Source organism: Peromyscus californicus, unplaced genomic scaffold (assembly GCF_007827085.1).
Source record: "Peromyscus californicus insignis strain IS unplaced genomic scaffold, ASM782708v3 Scaffold_8__1_contigs__length_139910024, whole genome shotgun sequence".
In the NCBI taxonomy this organism is placed as follows: domain Eukaryota; kingdom Metazoa; phylum Chordata; class Mammalia; order Rodentia; family Cricetidae; genus Peromyscus; species Peromyscus californicus.
Window position 1 is genome coordinate 62114005 of NW_026294606.1, and position 27904 is coordinate 62141908.

A 27904-nucleotide genomic window follows, 5' to 3' on the forward strand; every position below is an offset into this window, starting at 1 on the left:
TCTACCAGTAGCCACACGTTCAAAAAACAAAGAATGATTCTCCTTCCCCAGCAGCTAGCAACTGTCAGCAGCTCCTCAGCAAGGGATGGGGCCTAGAGAGGATGTCCCATCTATGCCAGAATGTTAGCTGCATGGGTCTCGGGAGGGTAACAACAGTTGATGTGAGTTCATGAGTTCGCTAGCCACATCAAATTCAGAAGTCTATATTTCACAACATTCCATCCCATCACCAAGTTCTTACATTCTTTCCATCTCCTTCTCCACAATGCTCCTTGAGCCTTGGGACATGGTGTATAATTAAGGATGAGGTAAGAACCAGAGTCTGTCCTTCTCACCACTTTGACTAGATATGCATCACAGCATTGATGCAACTCACTACACAAAGAAACATCTCTGACCAAGGTTGAGGGCAACCCAGGTCTATGGGTATAAACATAAATATTTAGAAGGCAATTTGACAATATAACCTTTAGCAAAATAACAACAGCAGTTTCTACCCTAGGGTCTGTCACCTCCGCAGTCACAGTCACTGGGCCTTTGACCCAGCCATGAAAGTTCCTTGTATGGTTCAACTTCAAATTCAATCAGAATGCACTTAGCTATCAATAACAGTAATACCACTATCACATCAGTGGATACATCTTGCCTAGTAGGTCAGTATTGTAGCTTGTAGAGTCACGTCCTGCACTAGGTAAGACCACCTTTTCTCCCAGCAGCCTACATGCTACCATCTGGCACTATCAAAGCTAAACAGTGGAAAGAAAGTTTCCTAATTTGTTTATGATTGATTTTTCTGTGTCCTGTAGGCACTATGGCATAACAGCAGTAGGTCTCTTGTTCTTGTTCTTGATTTTTTTTTTTTTTTTTTTTGGTGTTGTTTGTTTTGTTTTAGAGAAGGTCTCATGTGGACCAGACTGGCCTTGGATTCACTCTGTTACCAAATGGCTGACCTTGAATTCCTGGTCCTCTTGACTCCCACTTTTGATAAGCTAGGACTACAGGCATGTACTACCACAGCTGGCTCTAGGGCTGTTTTTAAAAAACATACCTTTAAAAGATAGAGTGCAAAAAAATGATAAACACACCTGTGTCCCATATTTGAACATTCAAACTTACATAATAAAAGAGAAGGAAAGACTTTTGTTATATTCTCAATTTAGAAACTTCATTCCCCCTTTCCCCTTATCCTTGTGTGATATGTGTATCTTCAGGTTCATCTTTAACTGGCTGAATTCAATTCCACAAAAAGTGAATTGGAGAAGAATTCCATTGGTTCACTTGACCATATTCTATGGTTCCCTGATAAGCAAATGGTCTCATTGTCTATCTGTGGATTATTGCTGCTTACTTTCTTAAAGAATGGACTCTTTCTTATAGTCTAAGAAGTCTTTCCAGGATTCTTTTCCTCGAAGACCAAAAGCCTCTTGACTTTCCATGGCATTGGATACCTCATCCTTCATTTACAATTCATAGCCACATCCCTAAATGTGTTCATCCATAAAGTATTGTTTTTTCTGATATTCCTAGGTAAAAAAAAAATAAAGCAGTTCATCAGCCATCCATATTCAGAAGAGGATAGTGCTGATTTGGTAAATATAGCTGTACAAAATGATAGTAAGGTTATATGGTATGTTAATAACAGTTGTTAGGAACCATTAGATTAGATTAGTACTTGAACTTAGAAAGATTACTCTATCCTGTTCATCTATCGGATATCTTTCTGATACTCCCACCCTCATGTGCTACATGGGGGTGGGGATGAGATGGGGTAGAGAGATAGCTCAACAGTAAAAGAACTAGCTGCTCTTCCAGAGGACATAGCTTTGAGTCTCTGCATTCACATGATGGCCCAAACCATTTGTAACTCTAGTTCCAAGGGATCCAGTGCCTTTTTCTGCCCTCTGTGGGTACTGAATGCATGTGGTATACAGACACATGCAGGTAAAACTCCTGTTATACACATAAAATAAAAATAAATAAATAGTTTCAAAGATGCATAGGCTAATAATGACCATAGGATTGGGAAGGAGGAGGTAATTCAAGGAAATTATTACTTTGCATTTCTTTTTCTATTATTATTCTCTCATACAATACATCCAGACCACACTTTACCCTCCCTCCACTCCTCCAAGACCCCCATCTCTTTCCCAGATCCAGTCCTCCATTTCCCTTCAAAAAAGAGCAAGCATCCCAGGGATATCAACTGAACTTGACATAACAATTTACAATAAGAATAGGCACAAAGCCTCATGTCAAGACTGGATAAAGCAACCTAGTAAGAGGAAGGGGGGTCCCAAGAGCAGGCAATAGAGTCAGAGACACCCCCACTCCCATATTAGGAGTCCAACAAAAACTCCAATCTGAAAAACCACAACATATATGTAAAATACCTAACACAGACCCGTGCAGGCTCCATGACTGTCATTTCAGCCTCTGTGAGCCCCTATGAGTCCTGCTTAGTTGATTCTATGGGCTGTGTTTTCCTGGTGTCCTTGACCCCTCTGGCTCCTACAAACCTTCCTTCCCCTCTTCTTTGGGGTTCCCGGAGCTTCACCTGATTTTTGGCTATGAGTTACATCATCCCTGCATCTGCTCCCATCAGTTGCTGGATGAAGCCTCTCTGATGAGGATGGAGCTAGGCACAGATATATGAGTGTAGCAAAATATCATTAGGAATCATTTCATTGACATATTTTTCTTGTCAGTCATGTTTGATTTTATCCTAGGTCTCTGGGCTCTTCATCCTCTGGTTCCTGCCCATCCAGACAGTGTCAGCCATGGGCTCCCTCTTATGGCATGGGTCTCACATTATACCAGTCATTGGTTTACTTGGGATTCCTAATGTTTGCTTTGATGAAAGATACTTGGGGTCAGGTGACTGCTCTGGCTGGCTGGCCTTGAACTCATTGTGAAACATTATCAACAGTATTGGTGCCAACAAAACTCAATGACTGGACAAACCACGGTGATAGTATTGCAGTTTCTAGATGTTTTTAAAAAAAAAAAACTCTCATTAAATTTTTTTTATTCAAAGGTAGAAGTAATTAACAACCAATTCTGTTTCTCTTCTTTTTTGGTTCTTTTAATGTAATGATCCCCCAAGAGCTTCTGTAGTCATTAAAAACTAAAATGCTTGTGCAAAGTTTGTCCTCATAAGCCCTTTTGAGTGTGACTTCTATGAATATCAACCAGGATGTCTTTGTTAAGTGGGCCAAGCCTGTTAAAATGATTGGGTTCAATGTTTCATAAGCACAAGGAAATATATGCGAAACAAATGGATTTCTCTTGTCTTGAAAGTGGAATGGAAGTTGCAGAAGCATACATAATAACTGTTTGCCTTTTATTAGAAGGAAATTTTTCTGATTATTATCTCTAGCTCATAGAGTGGAGATTTTGTAGTACTGTGTCACTTGAATATCCCTTTTTGTGAGTACCTGTCTATAAGCCTGTACAAATGCCAAGCAGATCTTTGTTAGGGCTCATGCACAGGGCCTTACTGCTTTCTTCCACCAAGAGCACTTGCATACCGCCTTCTCTGTCTTGGAGGGAGACACATATCAGAGTAAGGATCAGCCTGAAGGTGTCAGTGAGGTCATAGACCTATGTGAAGTTAAAAGAGATCTTACATTAAAGGAACACTACAGTTTAGCACCACAGAGCTACCAAAAACCTGTGCTGGCTTATTTGTGAATGTTCACGGGAATGGACTCGACATGCTTCCTAAATGCATGTACTATGTCCTTACAGTAAAATTGATATAATAAATGGTAGGTACTCCAGCCGCACTCAAATTGAGATTATTAGTAATAGGACCTCTTTGCTGTGTTGCATTGTTCATCATTCATATTTTACCAGAAATAGTCTTTGACTTCATTTGCCCAGTACAGAGCACAAGAAGCTACTTTTGCTGACAGGTCTAAAAATATTAGACCAAGTATAAATATTAGAAGTGCATTTTGTCCAATGTGCTGCTTTCTCCTATTTTTAACCAATAGAAATGTGGGGTTGTAAATAATTGAAGTTGAGACCTATCCCGCATTAGAGCCATAGATGAATATTAATAAAAGTCAAGGGCAGTATAATACTCTGCTGGATGCTTGCAAAGCAATCCACCTTTTCTATCTTGGATTAGAGTAACATTCTGTCCTTCCTCATTCTTGAGAAATTTGTTTTGTTAAAATGACCACCTTTATTTAAATTAAGAACATATTTAGAGTAGTTTTAATAATATATGGTTTCATTCATAAGTACCTCTTTAATTTATTTACCATAATTCTTCTCTACCAGAATTTTCAATGTTTTTGTTAAAGAAAAAGAGCGATATCTACTTTGACCCAACCAACCTAGTTATTCTTATATAGATTATTGTCATAAAAGCAAACAAAGAAAACTCCAAACAAGCATAGTAGTCTGCCAGTAAGGGCCATTAGTGAACTAAAAATTGCCTCAGGAAACCCCATTATATCATTTCACAGGGAAAGTGCATCCTAGCTAGAACCTTTATAGAGCAGTAACCTTCTAATCTGTGACAAGTCCCTGCATCCACACCTAAATTATGCTGATATGTGTGTTACATGGATCACCCATCTCCATTAGCTGATAAGATTTTTATTTTCCTACACAGCTAAATCCACAGTTCTTTAGGTTTTATTTCACCTGGGTAGAATATCCTGAAGTCCAAATCCATTCTATAAATCCCATGTCAATAAATTAAGAGCACCACCAGGCAGCAGTGGCACACACCTTTCATCCAGCATTTGGGAGGCAGAGCCATGCAGATCTCTGTGAGTTCAAGTCCAGCCTGGTCTAAAATACATACATACATACATACATACATACATACATACATACATAAATGAGGGCACCATGGCCAAAGCAGGGGCCGTAAGGAATCCTGAGGCTTCGCACTTTTGAGCACGGTCTTAGTACAATCTGTTTCTATTACTTCTAATTTTTCTTATGTTCTACTCTCATCTACTTTCTTTGACTCCTCCTTATTCTGAATTCTGTGTTAAAGTAAACCATTGCCAAGCTACTCTTGGAGTTTGACATTTTTTGGGTCAGTAATTAAATTTCTGTGTGGAGGTCTCAAAAACAAGTTGATTTCAGTGTGTGTGTGTATAAAGTTATGGGCACATAATTAGGAAGCCAGCTCATCATCTTTCATTCCTCCCCAATAATATTTGTTATTGGGTGAGCACTCATTTAGCTGTATGCTCATCAGCTCATCTCTGAAAGTCTTAGTGCCTTTGTACTCTTAAATCTATTCCTAATACTGTGAATGCAAAAGCTTACACAGTTAAATTTCCCTCAGAGGTATAGGGTTTCTGATATTTATACCATATGACCTTGTGGAAGGAGTTGAGGTCATTTTTGTAGCATTTTGGGTTGTTTTTAATATTTCTGTCCTTGATAAGTGTTCGGGCCTCAACAATAGTAATGTTTCCATGTCACTTTTGTTTGCAGTAATATAAGCCAGACATCCTTCAAAGTCGTTTGTTCTCAATCATTCCTATGAGGAAAAAGAAGTTTTGATTTTCAGTAACTGAAGATGGGAGAATAGGTATCATACCTGTTGCCTTGGCATAGTTACTAACTTTGTGATGCACAAGCCTTATAAGGTTATTCTTGTTAAACACAAACCTAGCATCCCATATCCTAGAGGAATATTTACTATGTGTTCCATGTTTTGTAGAAAAGCTTCTTTCATGGTAGCATTTGAATGACCCTGTTGGTAGGGAAATATCCTTTCAATTTATGTGAATTGATTACCTTCCTTAAATTGCTTATTTAAAAAAAAAAAAAAAGCATACAAACCTAAAATCTAACAGATACCTGGAAGGGGAAGGTGTTGCTTTTCCAGCAGTGGTCAGCACCGACCTCTTGCTTTCAAGTCAGCAGACATTGAGCTTCTGCATAACCAAAGTCCCCACAATAAACACAGTAAGAAAGCAGATCTCAGAGACAGAGATTTGTATTTTCAGCCTTCACTTTTGAACTTGTTTTTGAAACAAGTGCCACATTCAAAATATAATATCCTATTTACTTCCCACATGTATAACTCCTTTCACTTCAAGAAGGCTATTTAGCAAATACTGTCAATTCAGGAAAATTATGATTGCAATTTCAGTTGCCCCAGTTTACAGCTGTTATTTTAACACAGAAGAACTATTTTAATATTGTGTTATTATTAAAAATCGAAGTAATTATTTCAATAATTTAAAGATATCACAAATAATAATTGCAGGTAACTTTTCAGTTTCAATATTATTTGAATTCCTGAGTATTTTACAGTGTATTATCATGAAAAGTCAATGGAAGAAACCACACAATATTTATAAACAGAAATTTTCTGGAAAGGTAAAGTGGAGTGATTAGAATTGTGAGAAAGGCATGCTGTTGATAGTCTTTTTTTAATTCAACAATTACAGATGCTTCCTTATCCAGTGTTTAGTAGCATAGTAGTCGACTTTAATTTACAGATGAAAGTTCTGATTCTAAATTCCATTATTGAAGTTATTAAATTTAAGTTTCACAACTTTTCCTGAGTATTCCCTACATTCATATTGTCAATTGAACCTGTGCAGCTAGTATGTATGGCTAGTATCCTGAGTTTTGTGTGTGCTTTTTCAATTATTTTTCCTCTTGTGTCTCTTCATGATTTAGCACATAGTCTTATTTTAATTCTATTTGTTTAGGGGGTTAGATCTGATGTTGTATTTTTCCTCTTGTGTAGCTCTTCATGATTTAATTATTTTTCCTCTTGTGTCTCTTCATCAGGAAAATCATCAAGGAAGTAGGTAGGGGAAACATGGTACAGGCTTTTATTGTTGTTGTTGACAGTATTTGGCATGGTTTGTGTGTAACTTTGCTTTGAGGAAAGGCTGTCTCTTGTGGTTGAGTGAGTTGGTATAATTTGGAGCTCTGAAGTCTATGAGTTTATGAGTACAGTAGATGCACCAGTATTATCTACACAGTGGCCTGTAAGCCTCAGTAGAGAGTTATTGTTCTGCATAGTCAGCCTGGCTACAAGATGTTCAAAAGATCAGTATGGCTTGTATAATAAAAGAAATTGAGAAAGCTTCTTTTTAAAAAATTAGATTTATTTTATTTATGTGTATGAGTGTTTCCACTTGCAAATATGTCTGTGTATTACATGCATCCTTGGTACCCACAGAAGTCAGAAGACAGTATAGAATCCCTTGGAACTGGAGTTATTGATGGTTGTGAGCCACCATATGGGTACTAGGAACTGAATCTGGGTCTTTTGTAGAAGTAGCAGATGCATTTAACCTCTGAACCAGCTCTCCATCTCCCTAAGCCAGTTTCTTGTAGACCAAACCTTTAAAAATATCCCTGAGTTTTCAAATCTCATGGTGAAATGAGCCAAACTGAAAAGAATAGAGCTAAGTGTGACTAGGAAAAGTAACTAGAGGCTCCAGGTGAAGTCATTCATCCTTTTCCTAGTTACTGCTGAATCTCACTCTGCTCATGCATCCTCTGAATGGGAAGCAGCACTATGCAAACAACAAGAGGCATTGGAGTTACAAAAGAACATTCTAAAGAGAAGAAATCCTGTGTGAGGAGCAAGAACTTGCACTTTTTTCATAAGTGGTGCTGAAAGTTCCCACCCTAGCTCTCTTATACCCTAGACTCTAGGGTTGATTCCTATTAACTTTCTTCTCAAAGAGTGTTGTTGAGTAAAAGGACCCCAGAGTGACAGTGAGTCAGGGAGGTGGTTTTACACAGCCTGCTGTTCCTGCAGGAGAACTGTAGACTTGCCCCAGAAAAACTTACTCATATAATAATTTCAAATAAAATCAAACTTTGAGTGGAAAAGAAAGAACATCTTATTTAGAATATTGGATGTTAGATTGTATAAGCTACTAAACAATGAGACATTTGCAGATAGTGACAGTGTGTTGTCATTGTGATCTAAACCCAGTGACTAGCATACAGTATGTTCTTAGTAAACACTTGTTACATAAGTAAGGGGGAAATTTGCCTTTCCATATTAATAATTTAGTGGAGCAGTTTTAACTTCCATCTTAAGAATTCATCTTCAGAATGCATCAGATTCCTAAAGATCCATAATTGTCATTTTTGACTCTCTAAAATTTCAGTGGCACATCTTCAGCTGGATAATTCTGGATATTTGCGATCCAGTTGGTTATCTGTCTAGTAACCTAAAACAGAGAGGAATAGGTGGGTTAAATCAGTTAGGGTACCATGAGTTATGGTGGTGATTTCTTTAAAGCTCTTCCTGTGTCATGGCCAGAATTAGTGGAGGTCTCAGCTCCTAAAATAAGAACTTCCTCCCTAACCATGTATTTGAAAAATTATGCCACCATTGGTTGAAAAAGGTATTTCTGCATTTCTGGATGCCAGCTGAAGCATCCCTAAAAGCCAAGACTAATGTCTAATTTACCAACCATAGAAATGTAAGCTATTTCTAGAGTGATCTCTCCCCTCTTTTAAATATAGATAGATATTTAATTTTTAATACTTTCCAGGTTTTTGACAGGTTCCACATATGCTAATAGAAAATAGGCTTATTATTTGAAGCACAGAGCTGCTTGTCACTGAAGCTTCATTAACACTGTTATCGCTGCCTGACATTTATCTTATAATTTTCTGGAGCTGACTGTTGTGTCTCCATGGAAACCTAAATTGCAATTGAAACAAGTATGATAATAAAGGCATCCACCAAGATTGACAGCAAGCAAAGCCTAGTTGCATTTGTTTATAGTTCCTTCAGTAGCGACAGCTAGAGACAGAGAATGTGCACTTTGGGTACTTGGAATTAACTCTCTCCTGTCACAATAGTACCTGACTCAGTCTATATGGCAAGTTTATTATAACATCTTCAGCTATGATGTTAGTAATAATGATACTGATTTTTGCTGGTATCATCTCAAGTTATTATGAATATTGAATATAAAATTAACCATGATCTTATTTCAATCCAAAAGAAAAATTCGTATCATTTTGCCACTATTCAGTGTTGATCAGTCATGAACTGCCAGCTTATGATGATGTATGAATAATTTCTTTTAGGGTAGAGGTAACAACTATAGTTATACTAATTTTTTCCTTAATGTTGAGGAACCTGAACTCTCTCAAGTTCATAACTTAATATTGATTTGGTTGCTGCCTCAAAACAGAGTTATGGAAGTAGAGTAGGTCCAGAGTGAATTGATTTAAAATTAATTTCATTCTGAAAGGCTCCATCCATCTGGCTGTGTTTAGGAAAGGCACTTAGACAGATAAATAAACACATGATTATCTGTATTCATTGTGCCAGATGTAGTATCAAAAAATGAAGAAATGTCTCAAAAATTATCTATGGGGAATTTTCATATGATGATATTTAGCCTCTTAGTATAAGAGACATTTTGATTTAGCACATAGTCTTATTTTAATTCTATTTGTTTAGGGGGTTAGATCTGATGTTGTATATTTTTTTAAGAATAAGTAACTTAAATGCCAAAGCCTAATTCTGATTTAAGATATTAAATCATTTTTCTACTGGTGATTTATGATATTAAAAGTAATTTTTTGCTGGATGGTAGTGGCACATGCCCTTAATCCCAGCACTCAGGGAAGAGAGACAGGTGGATCTCTGTGAGTTTGAGGCCAGCCTGATCTACAGAGTGAGTTCCAGGGCAGCACAGAGAAACCATGTCTCAGAAAAACAATAAAACAAAACAAAAAGATAATTTCTTTCTGGAAAGAAGAGGTACAGATTTCCAAATCAGTATGTTCTTTTTGGTGTTCATTTCATTTTCATGTTATAGTTCAATTTAGGGATTTAAAAACCAGCCAAGTAAGTTGTCATTTAGATTTTCCTTTTATAGCATGAAAATCTACAGAATCAGTATTTAAAAGAAATAAAAAAAAAACTTACGTATTGCTAGCTGCCTTCTTTCAGCTGCAATTGCATTTTATTTATATTCTTTGATTACATATCATTTATGGTCACAAATGACCAAGAAGAGTAGGCCAAGAGCAGGCCGATGAGAGACCAACTCGAGCTTGAATTTCACCATGATACATAATGAATGGATGGATGATCACTATTTAACAGAAAGGTAGGTAGAGCCTGAATGCCAGGTTATACCAAAGGTCAGCAAACTCTTAGTCCTATAGTCCAGAATGGGAAAAACCACTGAATAATTTGTCAGTGATACAAACACAAGATGATAGCCAGGATTAGGACATGGACTATACAGGACAGGTAAACTCAGCAGGCATTGAGAGAAAATTGGGTATGATACAAGAGCTCATTTGAATTAGTACATTGGCTCTTAAGATTTCACTAAGCAGTACTAGATGGGATAGCATGTTTTTATGATGATACAATCATATGAGATTTAATGTTTATAAGCTTTCAATCTTCTTGCCTGTTGACTCTCTTCATTCATAGAAATATGTATTGAAAAGAGACAGGGACAGCATTAGAATTCTAGATGAAGCCTTCCTTCCCTGACTACCTTGTTCATTTGCAAAACTGTACTCAAAGCTCTGCCTCCCTGACTTACTTTCCCCACTGAAATGATATTTCTAATATATTTTAACTTATTTTGTCACCTACTAGAATATAACCTCTATAAGAGTATTTTATTTCAGTTTTTCTAATAGATTTGTTCTCCATGCTTTGAACAATGTCCTAATTGTGAGAGTTACTCCATAAATAATTATTGATTTTATAATTGAAAAGATTCCTGTCATCAAGAATTTCAGTTTCACACTGTACCCATGTAGGGGTTTAATTAATTGTTTCTGTAGGTTTAGTGGTCAGAGAAGGGAAGAAGTCAGAGCAAGAGCAAGTACTCAGTCTGTATTATATACCTGTTGAATGTAAAACACTGTTTTCTCTGGATTATTGTATGTGCCAGGGGAATTTAAGCCATAAAAATAATAGAGACATTGAGCATAAAACTTCATTGGAGGTGTTAGGGACAAGGCTTAATGAGTAAGAGTATTGCTATACATTCATGACCTGAATTTGGATCTCAAGTGCCCACATAAAAATCTGGGTGTGGCTATGACCATCTGTAGCCTTAATCCTGTGACAGATAGAGGCACAAGGACCACTGGGTCTTGCCGATTAACAGCCTAGCTCTAAGTTAGTGAAAGACCCTGTTTTGAGGGAATAAGGAAGAGAGCAATAGAATAGGACAAACCTCCAACTTACATCCTCTGGCCTCTGCATGCACGCAGATCCATGCACCCTTCTACTCATCCACCCTCAAACATGTGAATATACCTCATCCCACCCCACCCCACACACCTTTACCTTATAGGAGGCAAAACACACAGGCAAAGGTTATTTTTAGATGTACAGAATTTAAGGTAGTACTAGAATGTTTGTTCAGATTGAAGTTGGATGGTCTTGATCAGCCTATTTTCATAATGACATGATAAAAGAAATATTTGCAAATACAGACTCTCTATCCAGGACTTGGCCGAGTGTAACAGTAATAGGAGAGAGGGGAAAGATTTTGTATCATAAGACCCCAAGGATACACAACATAGGCATGGGTTGAAAGACAGGCCTGTAACCCTTTCCAAAGCCAGTAGCACACTTAACCACCATCCCAGCCAGAGATCTCTGCCAGACTTCTTTCCTAGTGGCCCACAAGTGTTGGGTCTCACATGCATGCTTAGGAGGAAGTGCTTCTGGGGCTGCTTTTCCTATGTCAAAGTTGCATTTACCTCTACATTCACCCTTCTTTGTCTCCACCCCATTCTTTTCAGTCACATGGTCAATTAAGTGAAATAACAAGAATTTACCATCCTTTGGCTTTCATTTGTTTGAACTTTACCTAAATGTTGATGTTGACTATATTAGTCATTTGTTACTGCCTTACTAAAGGACCATTCCATATATATATATATATATATATTTTTTTTTTTTTTGGTTTTTTCGAGACAGGGTTTCTCTGTGTAGCTTTGTGCCTTTCCTGGAACTCGCTTTGGAGACCAGGCTGGCCTCGAACTCACAGAGATCCGCCTGGCTCTGCCTCCCGAGTGCTGGGATTAAAGGCGTGCGCCACCACCGCCCGGCACCATTCCATATATTTTGTGCCATTAAAGATTGTATCACTTTATATCTTGATTCTTATATGTCACTGCTCATTAATAGCATAAATTATATATTTTTCAATTCCTCCTTCATACTTAGCATATGTCTGCCATAAAGCAAGCCCTCAATAATTGTAAGAGTGGGAAGCAGCTAAGGAATGGGTTCAGTTGGTAAAGTGTTTGCCAAGCAAATATGAGAACGTTACTTTGAATCCCTAGTGCGCTAACACACACACACACACACACACACACACACACACACACACACGCGCGCGCGCACACACAAAACCAAAACCCACAGGTGGCAACAGCATGTATTTGCAATACTGGCACCAGGGAGGCAGAAACAGGCATATTCCTGGAGTCTAGCTGAACCAATGAGCTCCAGATTCAGTGAGAAACTGTAAGAAAATAAAGCGGGAAGGAAGTTGAATTAGGTTGAATTGCTTGTTGGGAAGTTTGGTGACTTGAATTAGCTCCCTAGGCCCTACATGGTAGGAAAAAAAATGAACTCTTTCATCTTCTGACCCCACTTCTCCACTCATATTGTGACACACCTGTACCTACACAAATATACCTTACACACACTATAAATAAATAAATATAATTTTTTCAAAGTGTAAAGTAAGTTAGAGAGTGAGAAAGACATTAAACATAGACCTCTGCCCTCCAAACGTATCATGCATGTACACCCATGTGCACACAAGTACACACACCCACACAAACATTTAAGTATGCACACACATACACATTTATACACACAAATTATAAAAATGAAAATAAAAAGAATGGGAAGAAATTTCAAGGACTTTGTGTGGTGATAACTTCTAGGGTGTTTGAATTCTCCACAAAGAATCCTTTATTTTTGAGTTTTTGAGACAGGGTTTCTCTGTAGCTTTGGAGCCTGTTCTGGAACTCGCTTTGTAGACCAGGCTGGCCTCGAACTCACAGAGATCCACCTGCCTCTGCCTCCCAAGTGCTGGGATTAAAGGCGTGTGTCACCACCTCTAGGCTTTCCACAAAGAATTCTTATGACTTAGACAGATAGCATGTGTGCAGTGAGTGGAGGTTGATGTGAGTCTTCCTTGGCTGTTGTCACATACATGAATAAATCCAGCCACTGTTTTTACTAGTGGCTAAAGCAGGAATTGTTTTCCCTGAGAGTTATACCTGCAAAACCTAGTCTACAGGAAACCAGACATTGTGCTGTTAATTCTGAAATTCACCAGAAAAACCAGTCCTACTATTTTGGCCAAATTAAAGCAAGCTTTTATTAAAATGTTAAATACTGAGCAAGATGGAATTTGGTCAGAACCATCACCTGGAAGGTGAGTGACCCCTAGGCATTTGTTGTGGGGCTTATAAAGACAAAACCTATGGGTCACTGTACTTTCCCATAAGGCTTTTGTTATTTTCCATGAACTACAACTCTCAGGTATCTTTGAGTAGGTGAAGCACTTGGCACTTACAGATTAACTTATGGTCTAACAGTGTCTATATTATTTGCCCCTCTTTTGTGCACTTTTTATTTTTGTTACTTGATGCTAGATTATAAATAGGTGGGGCAGGGGATTAAAAAAAAATCAGTGTTCATTTTGGGAAGTGTGAGCCCATGTTGATTTCCTGCAGTATTTGTCTTCATTTAGTAATAGTCTAATTTTCAGTTCATTGATAGCTAAACTGATCTCCTCTCAGTCATCCTAAGAGCCATTTTCAATTACTTGCCTACAGCAGGTAGTTACATTCAGCAGTCATGTATGCCAAGTAAAGCAGACTGGGAAGACACTCTCAATTGGTAGCCAGAGGAATTGGGAGCAGTGGTAGTAACCTTGGCCATCCAGGAGAGGGTGTGTCAGCGTGAGTGTGTGCACTTTGAAAATCTTGTTGGGGAAGATTGTTTCCCTGTAGCCATTTCTAAACATTCATCGGAAACACCCATCCTCTAGTGCAAATGCCTTCTGCCCAAGCCCTAAAGTCCACTAAACCATTTCAGACAAATCTCAGCAGGAAATGAGTTTTTCAGTGAGGGCGGTCTATAGCCAGTTCTTTGTCACTTTCCCAGCAAGGGTTAGTGTGTGTTCAGCCATCAAGTACCCTCCTGCATGCCTCCAAATTTACTTCTTGGTGGGGTTTTCCAGCTTTCTGCTTTTTACTAGCAGTCAAATTGAGATAAGGTAATCAAGTTTCTTTTTCACTTGGTGAGTCCAAATGCTGTTGTTTTGTGACCTTTTCTAAAGAGGAACAGTTCCCCATGAGTAATAGTTACTTTTTACCCTAATAAAAAATGTACAGCTTTCAGATTTCTGACCAAATACAATCCAGTATTAACTCTAGTAATTCAGTAAAACATATCACAAATGTGTTGTTTCCAAGTTGGCTTGTGAAGGAAAATGATATCCTATACACTCTTGTGACATTTCTTTTCCCCTCATTTTTTTGTCAAAGCTTATAGACAAGCAGTATTATATGTATGTGTGTACAGAGTAACCTTGAATGTTTTCTTCACAGTAACACAAGCTAATTTACTTAAAAGTTGAGCATTGGAGAAAGGTTTTTCCTCTTTCAGATATTTTTGGGATTATTTACTCCAATTAATCTTCAGTGAAGTTTTTTGGGCCATTCCACCCCAAAGAACTAGGGCCTTATTTTATAATTGGCATGGCTGTAATTCAAAAGGTTTTGCTACACATGGTAAGTGATAACAGTATCTTCCAAGTAAATACAGGAGCATCATTATTGCTATACCTTATTGATGGTACAATTGCTGTCAAGAGAGTTTTAAGTTTGCTAAAAGTATTCAGCTACTCACAACCTCACTACAGTTAGGACACAGCTGGGTAGCCTAACAGTATCCAACTGTACCTTGTTGAAAAGCAGCCAGGAAAGATGCCAAGAGGTTTCTGTCATGTCAGACATTTAAAGAAACATTTTAAAAGGAGTTGCAGTTCCCAGAGCTTGAAGTTGAAATTCTGATTCTTTTTAAAACTGAAAAACTGTAATAAGGTAGTAGTGACAGTTGAACTTCAGAAAGTTGTGCAAGTTGTGGCTGTCTATACAGGCAACCATACAGTGGTTCTGCCTGTCCCTTGGTTGCCAAGCTGCCAATCTATGGAGAAGATAAGGCTCTTATGAAATGACCAATACCAAGATGGAGTGTGCAGAAGAATGTTAGCTTATCCGGTGGCCTGCCAGAAGCATCAGACCCATTGCCAGTCCTCTCTGCCTTTTTGCCTTATTCAGCTCTGTCTTGGATAGTTTTCTGTGACAGCCAAACAGGCGCGCGCGTGCGTGTGTGTGTGTGTGCGTGCGTGTGTGTGTGTGTGTGTGTGTGTGTTATCACTTAAGTACAAGTGATATTAAAAATGATTCTTAAACCTATTGAAAGAGTGGTTTTGTCAGCTGGCTGGAATCATGGGATTGCAGCTCACTTTGTTATGAAGAATACTGGCACATATTGAGAGGGATGGCTCTTTGGAAGCACCCTTGGCAGTGGGCCACTCTCAGTTAGTTCCATCTGAGCCCGTGTTGTTTCCCATAGTGTACATGACACCTTGTCAACTCTCCGACCTGTGTGCCGTTGTCTATGAGTTTGGGGGAGTAAATTAGACATAGAAGGGGCATCATACTGAAGTTTCAGGCCACTGCCCATATTATCTAAATTATCTTTTCTGTAGTCATTCTCTGCATCCAAACCATAACCAAACATACACTGAAGGTAGCATATTTTTTTTAAAACATTAATACAAGCCGGGCGGTGGTGGCGCACGCCTTTAATCCCAGCACTCGGGAGGCAGAGCCAGGCGGATCTCTGTGAGTTCGAGGCCAGCCTGGGCTACCAAGTGAGTTCCAGGAGAGGCGCAAAGCTACACAGAGAAACCCTGTCTCAAAAAACCAAAAAAAAAAAAAAAAAAAAAAAAAAATTAATACAAGTATTTACAAGAACTTAGTATTTCTTATAGCCTTTTTGTAGAAATTATAGCCAAATAGAAGAAGCTATTTATTCTCTTTGGTTTGGGGTTGGGGGAGGTTAAGTGAGGAGGGCACACAGTTAATTTGATGTTGAGCTAAGTCCAGCCCCATTGGCCCATTATCTGCTTGTAGTTATGCAACTTGGCATTAATAGGATTTTCAAAACAGCTCCCTCAGAATAATATATTTAGGTGAATCTCAACTCTAATCAGTGTTTTTAAAGGAGGAAAGGGAGTCTATTTGTTTCTAGAGCTATTTAAATAAAATTAATAAAAATTCATTTATATAATTACATTAGCCACAGTTCAATACTCAGTAGCCATATGTAGCTAGTGCCTAGCATACTCAAGTATACATACAGGGATAATTTCCATCAGCATAGACTTGATAGAACTGATGTAGATCATTCCAAGAAATAAAAACAGGTAAAGAGCAAACAAAAAAAAATAATAATATGATTATTTATAAACACCAGTAAGATCAGCTATCTTTAGCCAAAAGTATTCAGAAATAGTATCTTTTTTGCATAGTATTTTTGGTTTAGTACATTATGAGTATTTATTGTCTTATTACAACCATTTCGTAAATTTGTTGCTCATTTTATATAGGTAAAGTAAGTTAAACACAGAAAACTATCCAAGAAGATACAAAATCAGAAATCTATTTCTCCTGTTTCTAGTCTTGAAAATTTTGAGCTCTTATAAAACCCTTTCCTGAAGTTAATCATAATAATAATGTATTAAACCACTTATTTTTAATGATATTCTGCTTTCTCAGAGGAACTACAGACGGTTTTGCATATTCTCTGTTGATCTGATTTCTTTTTACTAGAAAATAGAGTAGGTAAGTAGGTCAGTGCAGTGCTAAAAGCAAAATGTAAGCACTCTCACCACCCTCCAAATATCATTAGGATTTCATCTTGGCTCTAAGACTCATACCAACAATGTCCCCTGGCTCCGTGCTCTCTGACTTATGGTCCCATTCCATTTGGCACCTGTCCTAGAGGAGTCTTAGAGTAGGTTCTCTGCCAAGGGCAAAAGCAGAATTGATATTCAGGATCTTGTTAAAGTTTTTAGGCAAGGTGACTACAGATGTGTCCAAGATCTGCAAGTGGTCACAGAGTCCATGTGAAACACTATTTCAGCATTTCTCCAAAGAAGTCTAGTTCATGGAACAAGAAGGGAAGACAATTAGCTTTTAAGTCCTACTGTGTCCATATTTTACAGTCATGATTCCTTACAGGTGTTACATTGGAAAAGGCACATTGCCCCGTGGCTCTCATTTGCTTCATCCCTAAAATGAAGATGATTCCAATAGGAGCTGTTGTGATACTGTGTGCCAGGAGTTGGCAAAGGTTTCTGGCAGAGGCTAGGCCCTCTGTAAATATTATTTGGAGTTGAATCTAAATTTAATTCTTTTTTTTTGACAAAGATCTTAATAGTGGGTGTTGCTGAGATTGGGGTATATGTGTCTATAATTCTCTATGAAGAGTACCTTGGCTATTTATGACCTCTCTCAGGGAATCCCCAAAAGCTTAGCTTAAAACATAATTAACATGTAATCTTTGGCTTACTCAGAAGTATATATACCTACAGCCCATGAGAACAGAAGTCACCAGATTGCCAAGAGAAATGAGCTTCAGCTAAGATAAAAGATTCAACTTCCAAAGGAAAACTTTAGGTGTATTAAAACAAAATTGTTAGATACATCAAGATGCAGTAACAATAGGAAAGTCACTCTGATAAGAACATCTATCCCAAATAAAAAGTTTTGTTTGGAAATTTTTGGTGGCAGTTTTAATTTATACTAGATATGACTGGATTTCCTTACAGACGGAATTATTGTGCATTTCAGAGTGGATACAAACAGTCATTTGCAAAATGGCAAACAAGAAAGGATGTAAATAAGGATGGGTGACAGCTACTCATCAAAGTGACTCTGTGGGACTAGAGATGAAGGGATCTGGACAGAGATCTTATGTGATGACTGAGAAGATGTGGGGCTCAAAGCACCCTCAAAGGCTCATAATCTGTGTGCCTTGCAGCATGTTTCCACAGATAGAAGAACCGTGTGTGTCAATCTTTTCCAGCCCTTGTTTGTTTGTTTGTTTGGGAATCTGATTCTAGAGATCCAGTAGGACTTGTTCTGGAATTTGTCTTCCCCTTGATTTGTTATGAGCTCTCTGCATGCCACTAAAACCAGACTGTACAAAATGTTTGGCCGTGGGGTGGATTAAAAATGCTTTGCACTTTGGGGCCAGGAGGACATAGATTTGGATTCTCACTATAGTTTATAATTTAGTAACCTTAGGAACAGAACTTATTTCCCACATGTTGGCATTTGAAAAATACTAGTTTCTCATAGGTTGTCTTGAGGATTAAAAATGTAAAGCACTGCCAGATATAGTGGTCCACCCATGTAATCCTAGCTCTTACCAGGCAGAGGCAAGTTATTGGTGAAATTATTAAGGCCACTCCACGGACTTGCCGCGGAACTGAGACCGGATTAGCTCTTCTTCAGGAATGGAACCCTGTAGGTTTTTCCTGGTAAAGGAGCTCTGCAGGGGGTACCCTGCAGCTTCAAGTGCCCGCCAGCCGGGGAGGAAGCTAAGGGTGGGCGCCACCCAGGCCTTTGGAATTTGCCCCACGTGAGCGCCAGATATTGGTGAAATTATTAAGGCTACTCCACGTAGTTAAAAGGGAGGTTTATTTTCTGGGGTAACTTACAAGTGAATGGATAGTTTACAGAGTCTGGGAAAGGCGTGGCACAGTCCAGCGGTGTTCTCTGGAGAACTCTGCTTGGTCTTCCTCAGCGTCCAGGGTCCAGGAACTAAGAGAGCCGGCGCATCCAGATCTCGGGTCTTCAGGGTTTTCTCTTGGCCCCGCCTTGTAGGCGTGACAGTTACCGAAGCCTCAATGGGGGTTGGAACTTCCAGATCAAGGCTGGAATGGCTACCCACTACAGCAAGTATGTCTCTGTGGGTTCAAGGCCAGGCTGTTCTGTATAGCCAGTTCAGACTAGCCAAGCAGGTCTATATAGTAAGACTCTGTCTGAAAAACAAACAACTCCAAAACCAATAAACAAAAAATGTAAAGTACACAGCATAGTATTGGTATATGTAAATACTATTACTCCTAGGGATATGAGTCATGTTTAGATTTAATTGAAAAATAGATTTATGATGGTCACTCTTTTCAGTTATGAAAAGGAAATGCACACAGTGAGAATAGCAGACATTTATAGAACACTTACTCTGGGTCATAGGACTCTATGGAGCAGAATCTCTTGTTGCCATTTTATAAATGAAGAATCTGAAACTCAAAGTAGCACAGTAAGAAAGTGATGTCAGGATCAGAGGCCACACACTTCACCACTACTGTGCATGCCCTTTGAATGATAAGAGGTCTTCAGGTGTCTAGGAGGAAGAGCTGACTGGGAGAGATTCTAAATAAGCACTTTCTACTATATAAAGACTAAAGGAGTAAGCCTTCATCCCACTGCAGCTTTCCTCCTTTTTTGAGGAAAAAGTGAGTTTCTGTTATTTGGGAAAACGAAAAAGGAATGTTCATTTGAGATACGAACATTAAGTACTTGCTCCAGAACTCTAAGTTTAGATATTAGACAAGTATACTGTGGCCTAACTCTTGCACTATATTAATCATGGTCTAACTTCTGCTTTCTGTTAGCTTAGACCTGTGGCAATACCTTCCTCTTTGCATCTAGCTAGTTGTCAACAGCACTAACCACGAGTCCTTCCTGTGCCAGAATGAGTCTTGCCACACTCTCAGCTTTCAAAATGCTATAAACACTGTATAGTCTACTGCAAAGAATTGTGCCACCTCCACCCTGTGCAGCTCCACAGGTTAAACTGTTTATTGAATTCTCAGTGGTGGGAAATAAGTATAGATGCGTGAGAACAAGATAAATGATCTAGCTCTAATATAAACAAGCATTGCATTATACCTGAATTGTTGAAAAAAGATCTTGTACTCAATATTTTATTCAGTAGAACATTTTTATAACAATAAGGTTGATTAGAGAATGCTCTGAAAATGCTTCAAGTTAGACACTCTGATTGTTTACTTCAAAGATTAAAAAAAAAGTGGTAAAATAGGGAGGTAGAGGTAGTAGAAATTGAAGCAAAACCTAGTGAAGAGTATCTGACATCATTTCATCTCTGGATTAAATCTGAATTGAAGTTTCTCCATTCTACAGGCCTTTGGCTTTGAGACAGACAGAGACAGAGAGAGAGACTTTTCACTGTGTACATTAGTTGTCCTTAAATTCTGCCTTAGCTCCCAATTGCTCCCGTGCTAAAGAATGCAGGCATGCTGTTTTTTGTTTGTTTTTTCAAGAACTCAGGTCTAGTGAGCCTAGATCTGCAGCAGCTTTAGAGTGTTCTTTTTGTTTGTATGTTTCTTACAACAAAATAAGAAACTCTGTTAAGATCTTTTTCTAATACTTTTTTGGTATTTCTCTGAGGCTACAGTGAGGCTACACCTGCCATTTACACTTTAGTGTATCTTCTTCCTGACCTCCTTACGTCATCGTGGAGTGCTCACCTGCAAGTCTGTAGCTACTGGGCTGCTGTCTTTGCACTTGTTCAGGTGCTTTGTATTTTCACAGACTGAGGAGCTGGACCAAGAGTACTCTGCTACAAACAGGCACATTCAGAAGTATTTAGTCTTCTTACGAGAGGAGCTGGGATATACAGTGTGCTGGGTGGGGGTTATGAAGAAAAAGGTGTTGGGTTTGCTTTGTTATTCTAGTTCAAAGGGGTTGTCCAAGGTAAAAAGGAATGACTTTTTCACCATGTTAGGCTTGAAACAAATATTCTCTCCCAAATGTGGGTCTGGGAAATGATAGGAAGAAAGACATAAAACCTTATGCTTTAGTTCTTTGTATCTGCCCCAAATATTTACTGAAGCTAGGAGAAGAAAAGGCAGATCTTTTTTTTTTTCCTTTCCCAAACGTGTGATTGTTTAGAACTTAAGTGCAACATCTGGAAGTCAGATATACAGAGAGCAATTTATGGAGTGTGAAAGATTTAAAATATTCAGTGTCCTTTAGTGGGAACTCAACTTTTTGTGCTGTATTTTTTTTCCCCAACACAAAGCAAGCAATTCTGAGATCACTTTTGCCTCTCTGAATTAAGCCCTTTGTGCTTAGGTCCCATAAACAATGTGCTTTTTAAAGGGGAGCCCCCCCCCCCCAGCTCTAACCCTTTCCTCCAGTGCAGGCAGCCAATCAGCTGCGCAGAGCTGCATAGCTGGAGCGCTTTCCTTTCTGAGCAGCAACAACGTACTAATTTGATGCACACATGGATGCCTCTTGCACTCTGCAAATTCATCACCAGCATCTTGCATTAGTCATCTGATGGACTGCCAAGTGTTTCATTTTCTTTCCATGTGACTTTATTATTACCACCTCGCTCTCTCTTCCAAAACCTCTGAAAAAAGGGCGGGGAAAGGGGAAAGGGTGAGAAATCCAGCTCTCCCTTTCTTTCCCAGCGATAACCGATGCAGAGCTGATAATGCTGCCGATTTGTGATGTGTTGATGGCAGCCTTGCCAATTGAGACCTGCACTTAACTTGCAGCTGCCTCCCAAGCCTGGGTTCTGAGATGTCCATGCCCTGGGTGACAGGCGGCCAGGCATTGCCCTGTGCTCGGGAGTCAATGCTGAACAGCAGCAGCATGCAGTGAAAGCATCACGCTGCTGCTGAGAAGCAACCTAATGGTGCCTCCGCTTTGTTTTAGTTCATCAAATTTCTACGAGTCATTAGGCACTTTCCCCTGTGCTCCTCTTCCTCTTTCCGCCTCCTCACCCCCAACCCCCACTATTTTTTTCTTCCTGTCCTTCGCCCTGAAGCCCTAACTCTGGCTCCTGGTTCCGTTTTTGACAGTAACGGCACAGCCAACAAGATGAACGGAGCTTTGGATCATTCAGACCAACCAGACCCAGATGCCATTAAGATGTTTGTCGGACAGATCCCTAGATCCTGGTCAGAAAAGGAGCTGAAAGAACTTTTTGAGCCTTATGGAGCTGTCTACCAGATCAACGTCCTCCGGGACCGGAGTCAGAACCCTCCCCAGAGTAAAGGTACAGAATGCATGTGGCACATGGGGTAGGGGTCACTCAGGTGTCAGGGTGGGCTTAGTGGCTGGGGTGGGCATCCCCGGGCTGGCCAGAGCTCCCAGAGCCTTCTGTCTGCAGGAGGGAGGGTGACAAAGAGGAAGGGAAGGCAGTCTGAGAGCAGCTGGTGCTGGCAGCCCTGGTGTTCTGGCTGTGCCTCAGGGCTCCTCCCAGAACTCCCGCCTGCTGGGACAGGTGGGACTCAAGAAGGAGGGCAGGAATTCTGCCCAGCTTTTTATGGTCCCCTGATTGCTCCTATGAGGTCACTTTCTAAGTAATGTGGCCTCTGGGTGGGGTTGCTGACCCTGTAAGGAACAATGTTTCTCAGTCTTGTATTTCAGGAGCTAACTCTGTCTGTGCTACCTTCCCATGATTACTCATGTAATTACAAATATATTACACTTTTTCACAGCCTGTAGAGACCTTGAAATGACTAGCAAACTGTTGGTGTGATGCCACTGGTGGGGTAAAAAAGGGTTCACTCTGAGGATGGACATCCATTCTCGGGGGCCAGTGGGGATCATTAGGAGAACTGTGCCTGCTGGAGCCAGGGGTAGTACCCTAGTGGTCTGAGATAGTTAACACACCTTCCGAGATCCTCAAGGCTTACACCCTTGTCAGAGGTAAGATTAATCAGAAAAGTCTGGTGCTTCTTACCGCCTCCATTTTAAGATAATGGTGATGGGGTAGAGGTTACAATTATTAAAATAGAGGCCAAGAATTGTACTAAGTTGATGCTTCTGTGTTTTTGAGCCCTACATTGTAAGCTCTACATAGACTACATTTAAAAAACCTTCTCTGCTGCTACCACTTGGTTTCTTTCTCTATTTTAACCTTCTCATTCAGTGATGCTGTTCTTTTTCAGCCTCTCCTCTCAGGGCCTCTCTGTCTTCTGTGGATATCATACTTCCTTTTTCTCTGTGCTTTGCTGTTTCTTTCTAGCCTGTTTTATTTTTATGTGCATCTTATAAGAGGGAGCTCATTGCTTGGCTTGTGTGTGCTCTTTAGTTAGGCACATGAACCTTGCCTCACACTTTTCTCTGAGCCTTTTGAAAAAAAAAAAAAAAAAGAGTAAGAAAATGTTAAGGCCAATAGTCCGTAATTTTGTGAAGTGCTGGGACATCTTCTGTTCTTTAGTGCTGAGGTCTTTTGAGCTTTGGAGAGCTTTTAAAGGGAATTTAAAAGCCCATAGACAATACTTGTTTTGTAAAGGGTGACAGACTTGCCTTCAGATTTTATTAATAAACTAGGGGTTTTTTTTCCAAATATTGCATGTAACACTATAGCTATTAAAGAGACTAGAATTTTGTGTCTACAAATCTGATTGCCTATAATTAGAAAAGTAGAAACTCAGATATCTTAAATCAGTAAAATAGAAAACCTCAGAAATCAGGATTATATTAGAGACCTTTGTGAATATTTAGATATTTTCCACACAAAGAATTAGGGGTTCATTTTAATACTGTAATAGTACACTAGTTAGAAGAGACAGTATAATTCATGGTTCTCAACTCAGTGCTTTTCAAGTGAGAGTCCTTCCCATTGCCTGCAGTAGTACCCAAAGGAAACTTACCTCCACCAGCATGCACATTTCTCCCTCACCTGGAAAACGGGACACTGGAGCTGGGTTTATCGGTAGTTTTCAAAATGGCCTCTGGCAAAATAATCAGAACTCAATTATTATTATGATGCCTGATTGGTTGCTTTAAATCTTTTGAGTATGTGTTCCTTACAATGCCCAAAAGACCTTTTTCCCAGTCAAATATATTCAATGTATGAGCTCTATCTTTTCCATACATGTTTCTTTGACAAATACCTTATCCAGATGAAGATTGAGACCATATATTTTGTTAACTTTCTGTTCACTGGGTCTTCTAAGTAATTTTATGAAAATAGTTTGCAGAAGCCCAAGCTCTTGAAGAGGGAGGAAAGCCAAATAAGGGAACTTTGGGGGTTATATGCAGTATGTCAGGCCCTCTAGTGAGAGCTTTATATATGTTTTCATTTAGCTTTTACCAAAATCTTGAAGTATATAGTATCAGTCACAGTTTACAGATGAGGATACTGAGGCTCAAAGAAGTGAAGAAATGTAGCCCTGTTTCCCCTGCTAGAAGTTTATATCGGACCACTCTTCATCGGTCTTCAGACACTTCACTTTTTGGTCTCTCAGTGAAATGAGATCAAAAACAGCACCATCTGCTCCATTTCATGGCTTCATTTTCATGGCTAAGTGTTTCCCAAGTGAAAGGAAGGGATTTCTACCTTTAAGAGCACTGGAGGTTTCATTTCTGCCTTTGTGTTTAGTTTTTATACTCATGGGTTTGGGTTGTATATCACTCAGACTCATGGTATCACGGGATAGGAGTTAGAGATGAAATCATTCAAATCTTACCTTTGGAAATACAGGTCAATTCCCATTACTGTGAACTCCAAGTCTCACATCAAATATTGCTTGAAATATGTGGGCTGTCAGCCAAAGCTTGAAAGGGTTTTTGTTATACAGACATCTCTGTTGTAAAGGTATTTGTTGTGATGGGATTTGGGATATATAATGACATTGCTCTCATAGGATTACAGTTCTTAGCTGCTTACATGTAGAAAGCAACAGCTACTGTTTTCTTTACATCAATATCTGTACCTCCATATATAATTTTAATAGTTCATATGTAAAACTCAACCCCAAGTTTACATTGACTTTGGTTCTGTCAACAAAGTACAGTTACCATGTTTTCACAGCACTGATGTTAGAGCCTCAGAAACTAGAAATACTGGAGGCTTTGTCTAAATGTGGTTTAAATTATCTAAGCAAGGCTTTTGGATGGCCTTGATTCATTGCCTCATTGGCCTTGATGGTTCCAAGGAAAGAGAAAAAAGTTATGCTATTACTTAATCCAGGTAAATTAGATCTTTCTTTTTCTTTGCATTTTATGTTCTGTTTAATCTTGAGGTATACAAGCTTTACCCTGTTTTAATTCAAGAGTTGAAGTCTAAGCTGTCTGTTTCTTCTTCTTACAGAATGTATTTAAGCAGTTTCAGAAACTAGGGAATTTAAGTAAACGATTCTAGTCTGTTAGGAACTAAGAGGAGCTTTTTTAATCTCTGTGTGTTTTATGTGTGCACATGTATGTTTGTGTGCATGAGTGTGAGCACACATATGGAGATCAGAGTATGACCTTAGGTGTCAGACCATACCTTCCACCTTGTTTGGTTTCTTTATTGTTTATTTCTGTGTATGCCAGCCAAACTAGTAGGCCTGTGAGCTTACATGGAGGCTGTCTCTTCCTCTCTTCTCCATATAGGAGTGCTGCAATTGCACATATGTGCTACTGCACTTGGCTCTGCACAGATCTGCAGAGCTGTACTCAGATGCTCACATGTGTATAGCAAGTGCTTTCCTCACTGAGCCGCCTTCCCAGCCCAAGAGAAACATGTTTTATTCAGCGATTATCTGCCAATTCTGCAGATGATATGAAATGGCCTTTAAAACCATACATGCCTAAATCCAATTCTTGGCTCTGATTCTCTTTAAGTAGTTCACTTGAGCACTTCACTTAATCATAACAAAAAAAGGTGGGGGGACAGTCTGTAGAATGCTATGTTAGTAATGTTAGTTGTTCTCTCATCATGACTATCTTTTATGAACTTAAACTCTAAGAAGAACATTAAACTTATAGGTCACTACAATAAAAGAATATGAGATAATAGTAACTACAAAAGAAGAAGACATGCATATTGAAATTAGAGAAGTTCACAGAAGAAATAAATATATTTTATTTTGTGGGATATAGGAAAAGATAGCATCTTTACAAAATTTTGAAACCAGTAATGGGATTTTAGTAAATAGAGATGATGTTAAACATTACAAGTCGATGGACTAGCTTAGCCTAATTCAGACAAAAAGAGAGAATGACATAGTCTGAAAACTGTAGTCTCACAAATGTGAAATATGTGAAATGCAATGAAAGAAAGGAAAATTACAAAGCTAATCATTTATAGGGTAGTTTTAGAGAGTCTTCATTCTTAGAATTAAAAAAATTAAAATTTCTCTTTTAGATAAAGGAGGATCTGGAAAGATACTTAAGCCAAAAGGCGATAAAGAAACCAGTGTAGTCTGTTATCTTTTATGCAGAGAAGGATGTTGCCTCTCCTGAGAATGTCAAGGAAAGGAGTGAGTGACTAAGGCATAAACAGCAGTGTAAAGAAGAAAAATAGATACATAAATTAGAGCAATGCTGATGGAGAACTTTTGGGTTATCCGGAAGAAAAGGGGAAGGAATCAGCAATGGTGAGAACAATGAGGAGGAGAAAATTTTGGAAAGAGAAAAACAGGTTCAATTTTGAGGTGCTCCTGAAGGTCAAGAAGAATAAGGTCCAAGAAAACACGTTGATGTTGTGGTTGTGAGGACTAGACAACATTTCTGGAGCAAGATGACAGTGGGTTTGGGGAAGAGGAGTTGAAGTTGTATATGTGTGACTGTAAGTGCAGATTCCTTTACTAGTGCGTTGCTCGTGAAAGAACATATATGTGTGTGTGTGTGTGTGTGTGTGTGTGTGTGTGTGTGTGTGTGTGTGACTGTTGTTACTGCTTCTACAAATGATAAAAGATAGAATAAAAGATGATCGTAGAAATATAAAGACCACAGAGTCGTCAAGGTCCTTGAACAGAGAGAAGAAAAAGCCGAAGAACATAAGTAGAAGGGTAGACAGATGCTTAGTTTGAGACATCAGTGCAATTAGGAGGAAGTTACATTCAGAAAATGTCAACACAGAGCGGAAGTACTATATTTAGTAGATGATATTTAGTAGATATGCCCTTTGTCCTTGTAGTAAATAGTAAATTTCTGAGAGTACCAAGTGGAATTGAGGAAATGAAGATAGATATAAAATTATTGGTTTGGAAAACTGAACAGAAGAGCTACTGAGGAGCAAAGAGGACCCTGATACACTTAGACCATTTCAGAATGGGCCCTAGAGGCTGGGGTTATGGAGAACTACAGGAGACAACGAAGGACAACATGTTCCTGGTCTGTGAACAAACAGAGAATTGGAGCCATGGAGAACCTGGACCTAAGGGTGGCTAAGCTGATGGGGTAAAAAGTTGGAAAAGGGCCGGGCAGTGGTGGTACACGCCTTTAATCCCAGCAATCAGGAGGCAGAGTCAGGTGGATCTCTGTGAGTTTGAGGCCAGCCTGGGCTACAAAGTGAGATCCAGGACAGGCTTCAAAACTACACAGAGAAACCCTGTCTCAAAAAAAACAAAACAAACAAACAAACAAAAAGTTGGAAAAGGTAGCAAATGTGTTGGAATAAGCTCTCCAAGGTCTAAAGTAGGGAGCTAACAAAACTGGAAGAGTATTATCTTATCTCAGAGGAGAAGGAAGAGTTGTGTGCAGATGGAAGAACTGGAAGATGTGATTGTGTTCAATCAAGACTAAACATGGGAACTGTAACCACTGGTAATGAAATAGGAGGGTTTCACCAAAATCAAAATTATAATCCAGGATCATGGCCTCTGAAGAAACATGTTCTATAATAAAGGCTATTTCTGTTTTTCTAAATTTAAATCATTATCATCTACTTTTACCAAGTGATTACATTGAAATAACGGAACCTTTGAGGCTATGATGCAGGAACAGAACCTCAGTCCTCATCTAATGTGTTGCTGATTACATTTTCTGTCACTCCTTTGACGACTTCTAAGCCAAAAGAGAAACA

General features: G+C 39.0%; 1 protein-coding gene across 29 annotated transcripts in view; it reads left to right on the forward strand.

The window, feature by feature from the left end:
- Celf2 (CUGBP Elav-like family member 2) overlaps positions 1-27904 on the forward strand; it is an 842930-nt gene that overhangs the window by 638050 nt on the left and 176976 nt on the right. For all 29 annotated transcript variants that reach the window (XM_052727707.1, XM_052727708.1, XM_052727705.1 and 26 more), the window contains one exon: positions 21960-22156. In XM_052727707.1, coding sequence (XP_052583667.1) covers positions 21979-22156 — 178 coding nt within the window. In that variant the 5' untranslated portion in view covers positions 21960-21978. The remainder of the gene's footprint in view (positions 1-21959; positions 22157-27904) is intronic.